At 28.0% G+C, this 13,140-nt stretch overlaps 1 protein-coding gene across 4 annotated transcripts in view; it reads left to right on the plus strand.

The window, feature by feature from the left end:
- LOC111612406 (multivesicular body subunit 12B-like) overlaps positions 1 to 13,140 on the plus strand; it is a 30,532-nt gene that overhangs the window by 16,317 nt on the left and 1,075 nt on the right. For all 4 annotated transcript variants that reach the window (XM_023353616.1, XM_023353623.1, XM_023353631.1 and 1 more), the window contains 6 exons: positions 2,795 to 2,891; positions 3,996 to 4,125; positions 6,833 to 6,892; positions 7,091 to 7,203; positions 7,623 to 7,684; positions 7,765 to 7,815. In XM_023353616.1, the coding sequence (XP_023209384.1) occupies positions 2,795 to 2,891; positions 3,996 to 4,125; positions 6,833 to 6,892; positions 7,091 to 7,203; positions 7,623 to 7,684; positions 7,765 to 7,815 (513 nt within the window). The remainder of the gene's footprint in view (positions 1 to 2,794; positions 2,892 to 3,995; positions 4,126 to 6,832; positions 6,893 to 7,090; positions 7,204 to 7,622; positions 7,685 to 7,764; positions 7,816 to 13,140) is intronic.

A 13,140-nucleotide genomic window follows, 5' to 3' on the forward strand; every position in this document is an offset into this window, starting at 1 on the left:
ACTCTTATAATTATTTTTCAAGTGGCAACTTTACCAGTTGAAAAATATATCAATTAAAATTTCATCTGACAAATTTGTGTCCTTAAACACAAACCCTATCTTCAAGTAATCATTTTGTGTGGACTTGTGTGTCTAATGATGGCAAAGTTATTTATTCAGCTGGATGTACATGTATAGCTATTTACTCATTTTCTTCTTAAATTTTCATCAAGTGGAAATGAATGTAACTGGAACGGTTGAATAGATGGATAGTCTTGATGCATCATGTTTTTGTGTGTATCGCATACAGCTTTAAACCACATATAAATAACTGTCTGGCTATTATGGCAGCCAACCACTGCACAATATCTATCTGAACTGGTTTTATAAGGCATGTCACCAATGGAAAACTAAAAATTGCAGACCTACTCTAATGACTAGCAATATCTTAATGGCTGCCAAGACATACACCCTCATGTAGCAGAATTCAAAAACATGTTCTGGAAACTTGTGGATAAATGTAATATAAATTTTTCACTTTTTAAAGTAAACAACAAATTATTTTTCAAATAGTTTATCTAAAAAAAGAGGATTGCTGTACATGTATAAATAATAAAAGTAGAAAGGATAAGATCCAATTCTATGTTTTCTGCTATCTGGTATATTATATCCCTCAAAAACTTTGTTCTCACTTATGCTCCTCAAAGGTGAAAAGGATGTAGCTCCATAAAAATTGAAAATTGAGTTGTGCAACTGTCATCATATCTAATTAGTATCTTTTATCAATACCACCCAATATTCTGTATGAGAAATGTTCTGTAATTGTTAAAAATGTTTTTCATGCTATATATTGGGCAGTATCAATAAAGGTTACTAATTAGATAAGTGTGCAACTTGACTTTCAGTTGTTTTGAACATATAGCCCTTTGTCTTTAGGTGGTACACTTAAGGAACAATTATTTGGCTGTTACTGTTGCCAAATTCAAATATTCTTGCATTTCTAACTATTGAATACTGAACATTTGGGCAAATATTAGCTGATTTATTTGAACTGCCTGAAACAGAATGTTTAGACTCTAAGCTTTAGAATAAGTTGGAAGGCAACATCTATTCCATAGTAATAATTGTTTAAAAATAAAAACATATACAATTATTATTATGTAATGAAAATTAAAAAATTAAGTCTTACCACTGATGCCTGTCATTTTTGGCAGCCTCACAAAGTAGTATATTTAGTGAACATAAGTACTGTACATTCAACACTGTAAATATTTGTAGAAACCAACAAAATCACTTACTTCCTATGAATGCAGAAACATTAATATTTCTTTGTTACAGTTTATCATGTAAATTATGATTTATAAATGATCTTGAGCAAATATTATTTATTAATAAAGCTATATTTGTTTTGGAAAGGAATAAATCATAATATTTTTAAATATTTAAGATTTTGAATGTCTTCATTCTATTTTGTGTTTCATCTTTCTTTTTCCTTCCTTGACTCTGTTTCACTCCCCAAACTGAAATGACATCATTTATATAGAAAATATATTTCTTCTTGACTATACATACATAGATGAGTCTTTGTCTACTTTCTGTCCTTTCACACGCTGTACAAGGCAATAACAATTCCACCGGCGAAGTCAACCTTTTTCTGTAGGCTACCGTTTGCCGTAAAATGTAAAACAGGTTAAAAACATCCTCTAGCGGTGACTTAACAAATTAATAATTACATTTGCTAAAATTAAAAAATTGCCAGGACAAATTATGACATTTATATAAATGTATGTATAGTCAAGAAGAAATATATTTTCTATATAAATGTCATAATTTGTCCTGGCAATTTTTTAATTTTATGAAATGACATCATTTTGCCATTTAGTTTGGCTTTGAGGATGTATTCAATTTAAATATCAAATATGTGTGTTTAGTATTTAGCCAAATACTTAATAGTTAATTTTTGGCCAAAAATACCTGAATACTGAATGATGATAAAAATTCAATCCTACACTAATCGTAAGTATTATTGTATAGCAAAAGCAAGATAGTGATTTTTTCCTCATTGAAAATTAAATGGAACATTAAATCTTTTGATTAATTAAAGTTAAAACATATTATAAAGTTAGTGATAAAATAATTAAAGAAATGGAAAAAGAGAATAAAATAATTTATAAGTAAAAATATATTGTCAAATTAATGAAATATATAGCATTATTAAAGTATTTAATGTTTTATAATTTTATAATGTCAATAACTTTTTCATTGAAAAAATAATAGTTTTCAGTTTATGATGAAAAAATAAACTAGGGAGAGAAGAAAGAAAGTTTTATGTAAAATTGTGATTATTTAATAGATTTTTAAAATTTGATTTAAAACAACAAAGGGTGTCCTAAAAATTATGATAGATACATAGGAAAATTTGACTCTATAAAAATATTTTTACATGTGTGTAATTTCTTTCTCAATGCATATCTCTCTCTCCTATTCAAGCTGAAATAAGGTCACATATCAGATATTAAGCACTTAATTGATCTTCAAATGCATTTCTATAGATGATCCCTATTTTGAATTTTTTTCTTCTGGTACACTAAAGCCTTTAAGTGCTTTCATACATAAAAATGAAGATAGGTAAGGTCAGGGAACTTTGAAGGCTCTCATCATGGGATGATGACGACAAATCCACAAACCTAGAAACTGATGATCTGGTTTTTCAATCTATTTAACTTTTGGGACACCCTATATAAGAAATATTTGCTACACTTGAACAATGAAATTATGATGATTTTAAAGTAAGTAGAAAAAATTCTTATTTCAGTGGCAAACAAATGAAGTTATAGAATCTCTAACAATTATTGGCGAAAAAGATTCCCCTCCTGATGATTTTACACTATTAATGTACACACGAGATACTGGTAAGAATTTATATATTTTCTAATTCCTTTCATTAATAGAAAAAGAAAGTATCTTTAATATCTAAACATTTATTATTTTTAATCTAATATGTAAGTAAATCTTTTTTATATAATAATTCTAGATGTAATTAATTTGTCTTGTTATTTATACTGTTTTGTGTATTCATGCTTGCATTACTTGTTTATCATACAATTAGTAAATTATTTTTGTTTAAGTAATATATATGTTTGTTTAAGTAATATATATGTTTGTTATATGTTTAATATATTAAGTTGTTGCAAATGAAATAGCCAATTTTTACCTCTGACTTTGAACATTTATTAATTTAATTTAAAACTTACATATTTAATCAAAATTGTCTCTATCAATATTAATACACTTTCCCAATGCAATAGAAATTCATTAATGCCAATTTGATAGAAATCATGAGATTGGGAAGTCAAAAAGTCAATAAAGGTACTTTTTATTTCATACTCTTCCTTGAAAGACTTCCTTTGCTAAAAACTGTCCAAATGTATAAAAAAAAAAGTGAAAGTCTGTTGGCAAAAAGTCTGGAGAATAAGATGGATAGAGAAAAATTTCATTTGAACACTTTCATTTTTGTGATGAATAATTAAAGAACTGCAGATCTCCAAATGATGCTCCTTATCTCTTATGTAACTGCTTATACTCATAAAAGAAAATTATTCAATTTCCTGTTTTTCCATGTTGTCAGAAAAAGTACTCTTAAATGTGTGTTTTTTTTTTTTTTTTTAATTTGCATATTTTATAAGTACTCTTCTAATTGCAAACATATAGCACTGTTGCTTGAAAAAAAGTTGAACTACAAGACCAGAAAGTTTAATTTTTTAAAAAATTGCTATTTTATTTGTAACACCCAATACATGTAATATAGTTAAATTTTAATATAATATTAATGTAGTATAGTTTCTTTTCGAGCTAATACATAGATAAGATGTGAATATAAGCAAACAGCATAGCATCATGTTTATATATTGAATAACTCATTTGTTCTGTTTTACTGTTAGTGATAATTATGAGTAAGTAGTCTGGTTATTAATTTATAGATTGTACAAATGATTTTTATTAAATTATTTTTATAGAACAGAGAGCAACACGAAAGAAACATTTATGCTACAAATTAATGCCAAGAGATAATGTTCAAATTGCTGTAACTGATGTTATAGTATTGAGTAGATGGAAAAAACCTCCAGCTGGATTCACTTTAGCAGGGTAAAAAATTATTTTAAACATATTTTTCTTCAGTTATGTAACAAAGCAGGATATTTTTCTTTTGTTAAAACAAAAAACTTTTTTTAAATACAAAAGCAAATCTTACAACAGAAGCAAACTTTAAACAAACATCAAAAACTATACAATATATGTACTATATAAAATACATGTACAATATATATGTAAAATCTATACAATAATGTTTCTACCACTAATGTTGAGTTATTGACTCAACCTTTTAGTTGACAAATAAAAAAATCCAGGAGTGAGTTGCATAACTTTCCCAGCAAGAGTTAAAATTGTTTATGGTACCATCTGAGATTTTATTTTAAGAAACTTTTTATATTATTAATTATTATAAAATGATAAAAATCTTAATTTTGATGGTAGAGATGAGATTTTTATTAAAAAAATGTGAATTCTAATAACAAATAAAATCTTCATTAAGACTTACTCCACTTAAAATATGATACGTGACCGCCTCTCTCTCTCTCTCTCTCTCTCTCCACCCACTTGACCTTTGACCACAAAATTTTAACAGCATCAATCCCCCTAATAAGCAAACTTCCCTAGAAAATTTCAGAAATAAGGCATAAGAGTTATTTAAGTTTATTATTAAGTAAGAGTTATTTAAACAAAATTATGCTCCCCACAAACAGTAACATCCATATATATAGTAAAAAACTTCCAATTTTTCTTTTAGGACAAACTTTTTGTCTGTTAAGTGTGATTCTGTTAATTGAGGACCTACTATATAGGTAACTTTAATATTAAGAACAAAATAATGACCAAACTTGCTTCAGTGTTGTTAAAATCTTGCTTTAAATTTCTTCTTTTAAATCTAGCAAAAGAATTTAACTATGCAACTAATAATTAAATTCATATTTATAAGTTTGGTTATTCCATTAATTCTGTTATACATATATTGTGTAATTGCCTTAAGCCCTGGTCACACTATGTGATTTTCAGCCGCATAGGCGACTGCAACTGCGACGGCTGTTCCCATTAACTAGTAATCCCCCCTCAAACCGGCACGACTGCAACCATAACTAAAAACAAAAAGTTTGTTCTACTTGCGACAATTGCAAACGTGCATCCAATCAACAAATGCCTTTGTGACACGTCATATAGTGACAACATTGAAAATAGTTCATCATCATGGCGAATAGTTAGAAGATTAATACTTTACAGAATCAAAATTGATCGAGCTTATTCAGGCTCACGAATACCTGTGGGATTTTAATTCTTTGTTTTATCGAAGATTTTATCTTTTCATGTATTCGCGCCAGCTCTATCAAAATAATCGCCTTTTTTCTTTTATTCATTCCAGAAAAGGAACTGTTTGCTATTTTAATAAGAAAAGTGGCTAAAATTCCATAAATACAGAGTCACGTGTTTCCGAGTTGCAATGTCAGCGAGCAATGTGTGACCATGAGAAGAAGCGTGCAACTCACTTGTTGCAGTTGCAGTCGCTTGCACAGCTAGAAATCGCATAGTGTGACCAGGGCTTTAGATTAGACTTTGAACTATGTTTACCAGGACTAAGAGTTTTTAGAGGAAATCTCAGAAACAAATTCATAATTTAATAAATACATAAAAATATAAATATGACTTTTTTACAAAGGTAAAACCTTGTGTTTGTCCTTCTTTTCGACAGACAAATGCAATTCTTTTTGTGAATTTGTTAAAATGTTAACAAATTCATAATTTTTTAATACTTAAAAGAAATTAGTACAGTGGTACCTCAGGTTACGAACGCCCCAGCATATGAAATTTTCAGGATATGACATGAAATTCGAACATATTTTTGCTTCACGATACGAACAAAAACTCACCATACGACGTTACATTAGTTCGCATTTTTTATTTGTTTTTCTTACTACAGTTATTTTTTTTAATGTATTACTTGGCTTTAATTTGAGTATGTTTTTCGCGTTGAAACGAATTATTTGGTTTTACATGTAATCGTATGGGAAAAGATGATCCACCTTACGACATTTTCATGATACGATCTCAGTTTCGGAACGGATTAATTTCGTATTCTGAGGTACCACTGTATTTAATTACTGTAAATTTATAACTTGTATTAAAAATGGGTTAAAATGAAAATATTAATTTAAAGCAGTGTTTTTCAACCTTCTTGAATATGCGACCCCTTTACAAGTTAAAAAATTCTGGCAACCCCTAGGGCCATATTAAAACTATATCAGTGATTTTAAAAACTATGTATTTAATTTTGTTTCTGTTGAGACAAATTATTGTTGATTAAAATGAAAATTTCAGAAGAATCGACAATAACTTAACACACATAAAGTATGAAACTTCCTTTAATTATAACATTGGGTGCAGGGAGCTGTTGACCTTTTTTTTTATTATTTTAGGATCAGAATTTTCATCTTATACTTTTCTACTTTTTATTTCTTTTTGCAAATCAGCTGGACACTTTTTCGGCTATCATTTTCTGGAGTAGGCCGTAATTCTCACTGTAATTGTAGTTTTTTTAATGTATTGTAGGACCTACAAACACTTGTCTTTTTCTTTTCGCAAACCTCCCCAGGTGTAAGGCTTCGCGACCCCCCCCTGGGGTCACGACCCACAGGTTGAAAAACACTGATTTAAAGCATATTTTATTATAATGAAAATAACTTACATATTTATTGTGTGTGTGTGTAAACTTTTTTAATTCTTAATATATTCATTTTGACAGTGAAATGAATAGTCTTCTGATTTGTTATAAATTAGGAAGTGTAAGTTCTCCAAAGAAAAGGTAAACATTTCTAATAATTCTTTGTTCAAATAAAAAGTTAACAGTATGTAAACTTTATATTTTATTGTTTTTTTAATTGTTATTTGTACATAAAATTCTAATCTAAATAATAATGCTAATAATTGTAATATATTCAGCTTATTAAGGTTTAGCCATTTTTTTTTATTAAAACATATGCATTTTATGAAAAATGTTTAGTGTTGATGGAGCTCTTCCTTATCCTGTGTATCCTGGAAATGAAAATTTTCAAGGTAGTGTTAATTGGAACAATTCAAATAAAGATAGTCAAAATTACAGATCTCTTGGCTCAGGTTTGTTGCTTAAATAAATTTAACATACAGTACAGTTATGCCAGTCTGAACTAATTTAGATTGTGGTAGGTGGTAGTTTGGATTAATGTGGGTATAATAGTAATCCTTATGCTTTAAGACCACTTACCACTTTTTACTGTTGTAGGATTTTTTTGTATAGCAGTAAATAGAAGTTAGAATTGTTAGTCTAACAGGGTCATGGAAAGAATGAGCAGCAATGCTCACAACACAACTTAAGTTTACTTTACATGTGAGCTGAAGGTGTACAGTTGACATTTTATAGTTAAGGCAATGGTAGCTGTTCAGATTACAATGGGTTTGGATTAGCACAACTGTACTGAAATTAAATATGGAAATAAGTAATTTTATAAAATAATATATAAATGAAAACATATATAATTAAATATTGTTATTTTTAGTTTTAGATGATATTCCATTTGATATCAATCCAAAATATAAGGATCTGTTTAATTTGACAAAAGTGAGTAAAAAAGTATCTAAACAATTTAGTACATATGTTTAAAATAATAATAATAATTGTGTTTAAATTTATTTATTTAGTTTATTCTACCTGAATTTAATGTAAAATCTGAAGAGGAATTAAATGCAGAGGTAATATTCAAAATCAATTTTTTAAATAATAGTTGATTAAAAAAAATTGTTTTTTTTTTAAATTTGATTATTTAAATATGATGTTTAGAGGAAAACAAATACATTCTAAAAATTTGTTTTTAGGTTTTGAAAGTGATAGTTAGTTCATAGATAAGTTCATTATTTTTTATGCTTTGCAAGATTACAAAAGGATTAATAAAAGAACAATTTAAATATAAAAATAAGTTGCAAATACTCTGTATTCTGTATTCTTTAGCTTTTAAGATCAGAATTTAATTAAAATTAATGGCATTGCATTTAAATTAATATCAGATTTTAATTAAATATTTGCTCAATTAATAATACTAGCATATGTTAAAAAGAGATATTTGACATTATTTCTTCGGATTATTTGAATAAATAAAAATCTTCTATTTATGTTCATCTTTAAAAGTTAAATAAAAATCTTCCATTATATCTAATTAATTCACATACCTATAGATATATTATAAATATCCATATGGTGTATTATTTACACTACATCATCAAAAAAAGTTAAAAAAAATTATGAAAACAAAATAGGGAGTTGTCTTCAATAACTATTACACATTAAATTAATAAACCAGTAACAATATTTTAAACAAAGTGTGAACGTTTTACACATTAATACACTGTAAGTATATTAAACAAATTAAAATTTTTAAAAATAAAAAGAAAATATATAAAAAGATACTTTAATGTGAAACTACTTTACAACTTTGTCAAAATCTGTGTTGTTGCATTCTGAACAAGAGATTATCATAACTGCATGTTCTTTACATACATTTCACATAATCATTGTCTCTCACAACAAAAGCATTGTCATAATTTGGATGGTGGTTCTTTCTCTTGCTGTTGATCTTTTTGGCGTTTTTTATTTTTTAGAAAAAGTTGAATATCTGAATGCAGATTCCTCAGTTCAGCTCTTATATAGAATTCAAAGTTTTTTTCTATAGCATTGTCTTCTGATGTATCTACTTCTCCTTTAACCTCTTTATCAGATTCTTTATCAAATTATAACTTAAGCCATAAGACAAACTTCATCTTTGGTTAGACATTTTAGATGTGTAACTGGTTCATGATCCCTACAAAACAGCATCACGGTATTAGAGAAAGTGATAGTTTTCAATTTTATGAAAAAATAAATACAAAAAGAAGGTAATCAAAGCAAAATAATTTATTAAACATACATAATTGCACCTGTTGTGTACTTTATTCACCACATGATTCTGCTGTAAATGCAAATGCATACATGTTCAGAAGTACACATTTTTTATTTTGTCATGTTTCGTATAGGTAAAATCTATAAATATTTAAATGTTAGCAAGAAATGAATAGGTGTCAAATTGACAGATTCATATATAGTCTGTTTTCTACAAAAGCATGGTTTGTAATAAAAGGATGACATTTTCTTATCTGATTTTTGTTCACATAACTAGGCATCTCTCACTGAATATCAGTAATCTGTTCTTGAAAATGTTTGTGAAGAATGTTAGACATTCTAAACAAAAATGCCAACCAGAAGCTTATTTCCATTAATTTAAATGGAAACAATTATAATGCTTGATGACAATAATTCAAAATTTCTAACCATATGTAAAATGCATAAAACATTATTTCCTGATCATAAAACACAAACAGTTACTTTGTATACAGAAACATTTACAGTCTGCTTTCTCTTTTGGAAACATTCAAGATATGGTATGATAAATAACATACAACATTTAAATAATTGTGTTAGAAAAAAAATGCAGACAAAAATTTATAATAAAAAATGACAATTTCCAGTAATAAACTAAGTAAGGTAGAGATAAAAAATCTTGAAGAAAATTAAGGCAGTACACTTTCCAAAACATATACATGCAATTCTGACTTTCTACCAATTCAAATTGGAATGAAATTTGTAGAAAAATGAGATTTTTCTACAAATTGTTTTATTAAAAATGCTGTTTTGAATTTTTGAGACATGTTTACATAAGAAAAATTTATAGTCATCAGTTGAAGATATGTTATAAAAGATATGTATATACTAATGAAATTTAGATATTAAGAGACATTCTCCATTGTATGCTTGTACAGAAGTATTGATATATACAAAATGGATACTTATAAAGTAAATGTGTTAACAAATGAAATTTATTTTTAATATTAAGATTAATATCCAAAAAATATATAGCTATAAAAGAATACAATCCTGAAAAGAAAAAAAGGAGTAGAAGTTTTAAAAACAAATATAATTTTATTTCATTGTTTGAAAATAATAATTTAAAATAATGTATAGTAAATTTTAATGCAGGTGAAGTATGTTATTTCTTTAAAATTGACTTTTTGTGTAATACAGATACAGTAGAACCTCGATTATCCAGACTAATTGGGGATGAAGGTAGTCTGGATAAGGAAAAATCCGGATAATCGAAACAAATACTTTAATTTGTATTTTAATGATAATACAACACGTTTTCTTTTCGATGACATATCGGTAATATTAAAAGTAAATACTGTATTTAAATCGTGATCAAATTTTCAAGAAACAAACGTTCGTATTGAATTTGGACTACTACTGACCAATGCTACCAGACTACCTATTGTTTAAAAGGCCCTCTGGTGGCGCAAGAAGACGTATTTTATAAAATAAAAAGCAGTTGAATAATAATTTTTATGAATAATAATTTGACAAACTATTTATTGTTTTATGACAAGTAAAATTTTTTCGTCGCGTTCACGGCTTTAAGTAATGCATAAACCTTCGAGGCGCGAGGCCCTTCAAACCGCGAGGCATAGGCGGTGGCCCACGTCGTCCATGCCTTATGCCGCCCTTGGTTATAGAAATGATGTAATTTGAATATAAATTATTTATAAATACGTATGTCAAGTTATATTTTTATTACTACGTAAAATATATTTAAGAGTTTACGACCACTGTGCTGGGTGAGACGTTGTTGAAACAAAAAAAGTTATGCATTCCGTCACGTACATAAACAGTGTCGTAATTCGCCAAGTGCAAATCAGCAAATTCGTAAAATTTTTGTTTATATTGAACAATCTGGATAATTGAAAATCCGGATAATAGAGGTCCGGATAATGGAGGTTCTACTGTATTTCAAAATGTAAACTTTAATTTTTAACTTTTAAAGTTACATATACTTGCTTCAAAATGCTAATCTTGAGTTTAAAAATTGAAACAGATGATAAATTAATGTATTTTTCTTACAAAATAATACATTTATTTTATATTTTTTTCATATTATTGAACGGTTAAATAATAATCAAATATTTTATTATTTAGAGATTATTTTGAATATCACTTTCACAGCTCAGAAACTTGTTTATTTTTCATTATTTTCTCCAAATGAAATATTTTTGATATTTATTATTATGAATTCCATGATTCTTGAATCATTTTTCACAGTTTATTTTTCATCATCTTTAATGCTTTAAAAAATTAACATAATTTTTTCAATGTACTTTTTACACATAGAAAAGTTTTCTTTAATAATAATATACACTGGGCAAAATAATTGCAGGACCATAATGACTGGCAAGTGTTCAAACCAGGTGTGCATAACAAAAATTTGGCTCAAATACATATTTTTCACACATTACTGTATATATTAATGTATCTTATACAGTAGAGCGTCATTTATCCGAATCAATTGGGGACTGGGGTTGTTCGGATAACCAATTATGTACAAAAAAATATATTAACGTATCCCATCCTGAAATTTTTCTCCATTGCGTGTCGCTTTGCGTTGAATTTTTGTGGATGTTAAGCCTAACGTAAACTTTTTAAAATAATAATCGTGGCTATTGTATTGTTAAAAATTATTTCTTTATTTTGTACAAGCAAAATAAATATATTGAAAAATATAAAAACAGTAAAAAATTATACTTCAGAAGTTAATTTAGTATCAAAAACGTAAAATATTTGAGTGGGCCAAGACGTAGCCAAAGATTGCAGCGCCACAGCACTAGCGAAAATTTAAATTTGCCAACTGGAATTCTTTCGGATAACTGACTTTTGGATAAACGACACTCTACTGTATAACAATAATATCTGACATTTACAATTGTTGTAAATGATTTTCTATACATCTGTTGCTTCCCTAATAGTTTTGAATTTGAATTTGATATCATTAGCACACTTTTCATGATAACGGTCCCACTTAGTACACTTACAATTGTCTGCTTAACGGTTAGAGGAATTTGATTTGTGTATCTGTTTACACTAAACTGAGAAATCTTACACATTTTATGAAAGTCATTTGACCAAAAATAATTATGCCAATCTGTAAATCATACTGGCAACTTTACTTGATATAAAATTTAATATCAAGTAAAGTTAAGATACAGTTAGACCCCGCATAACGCAGGGGATGCGTTCCTATAGGACAAAGTGCTAAACGAAACAGCATTAAACGAGGTCATTTTAACATAGAGTAAATAGGGAAAGGGGAACACAAACCAAAAATAAACAGATTTTACTTTAAGTTATTTTTATATTTATATTATATTACTTAAGTTATTTTTATATTAATTTGCATAATAATATATGTTACATAACACAAACATATGCACACAGAAATGTAAAGTTTATTTTTTGTGATGAAGGTCCTGGCTTTTCTGAAATTCTTGTTTTTTGCAATAAAGTCATGTAGTTTCATTTGAAGCTTTTTTTTCTTTCCTCAAGCAAATGTTGGTAGCAGATTGCATCCAAAACACCTCGTTTTGCTTTTGCACTCCTTTCAAAATCTGGATCATTTGCTACAATTTAATCAACAATTTCGATTATCATTACCAAACTTTTAGTAAGGAAATCTGTAGAGAAATGTTTTGGGTTCTTTGTTTTCAGAATCACTATTTTCCAGTTCTACATGAATTCCTTGTTCTGTCAGTTCTTGAAGATTGTTGTTAGTAAGGCTCTCACCAGAAACCTGCAGTAACTTCTCCATATCCTGGTCATCTACGTCTCCTAGTCCTGCTGTATCGATTAGTTTGACAATTTGGTTAACCTAATGATACAGCGTTAGGCTCTTCTTGTTGAGAATTCTTGGATACCTTCAGCCAGTGGCGGCCTTAGGGGGTGGCGAGCAGGGCAATCGCCCGGGGCCTCGCGCAACAACCAAGTAGAAAAAAGTTGATATTTAAAACTTTTTATTTTATCCTTGGCTATTAGTTATAACAATAAAATAAATTTAATTTATAGTGCAGTATATATTAATATTAATAAGTGCCTACTATTTCAATTCACATACTTTGCACAAAGGACAAGGGCCTCGCAAAGATCTGCCGCCCAGAGCCTCGCAATGG

Source organism: Centruroides sculpturatus, unplaced genomic scaffold (genome assembly GCF_000671375.1).
Source record: "Centruroides sculpturatus isolate CEXI.00-Female unplaced genomic scaffold, Cexi_2.0 scaffold3, whole genome shotgun sequence".
Lineage (NCBI taxonomy): Eukaryota > Metazoa > Arthropoda > Arachnida > Scorpiones > Buthidae > Centruroides > Centruroides sculpturatus.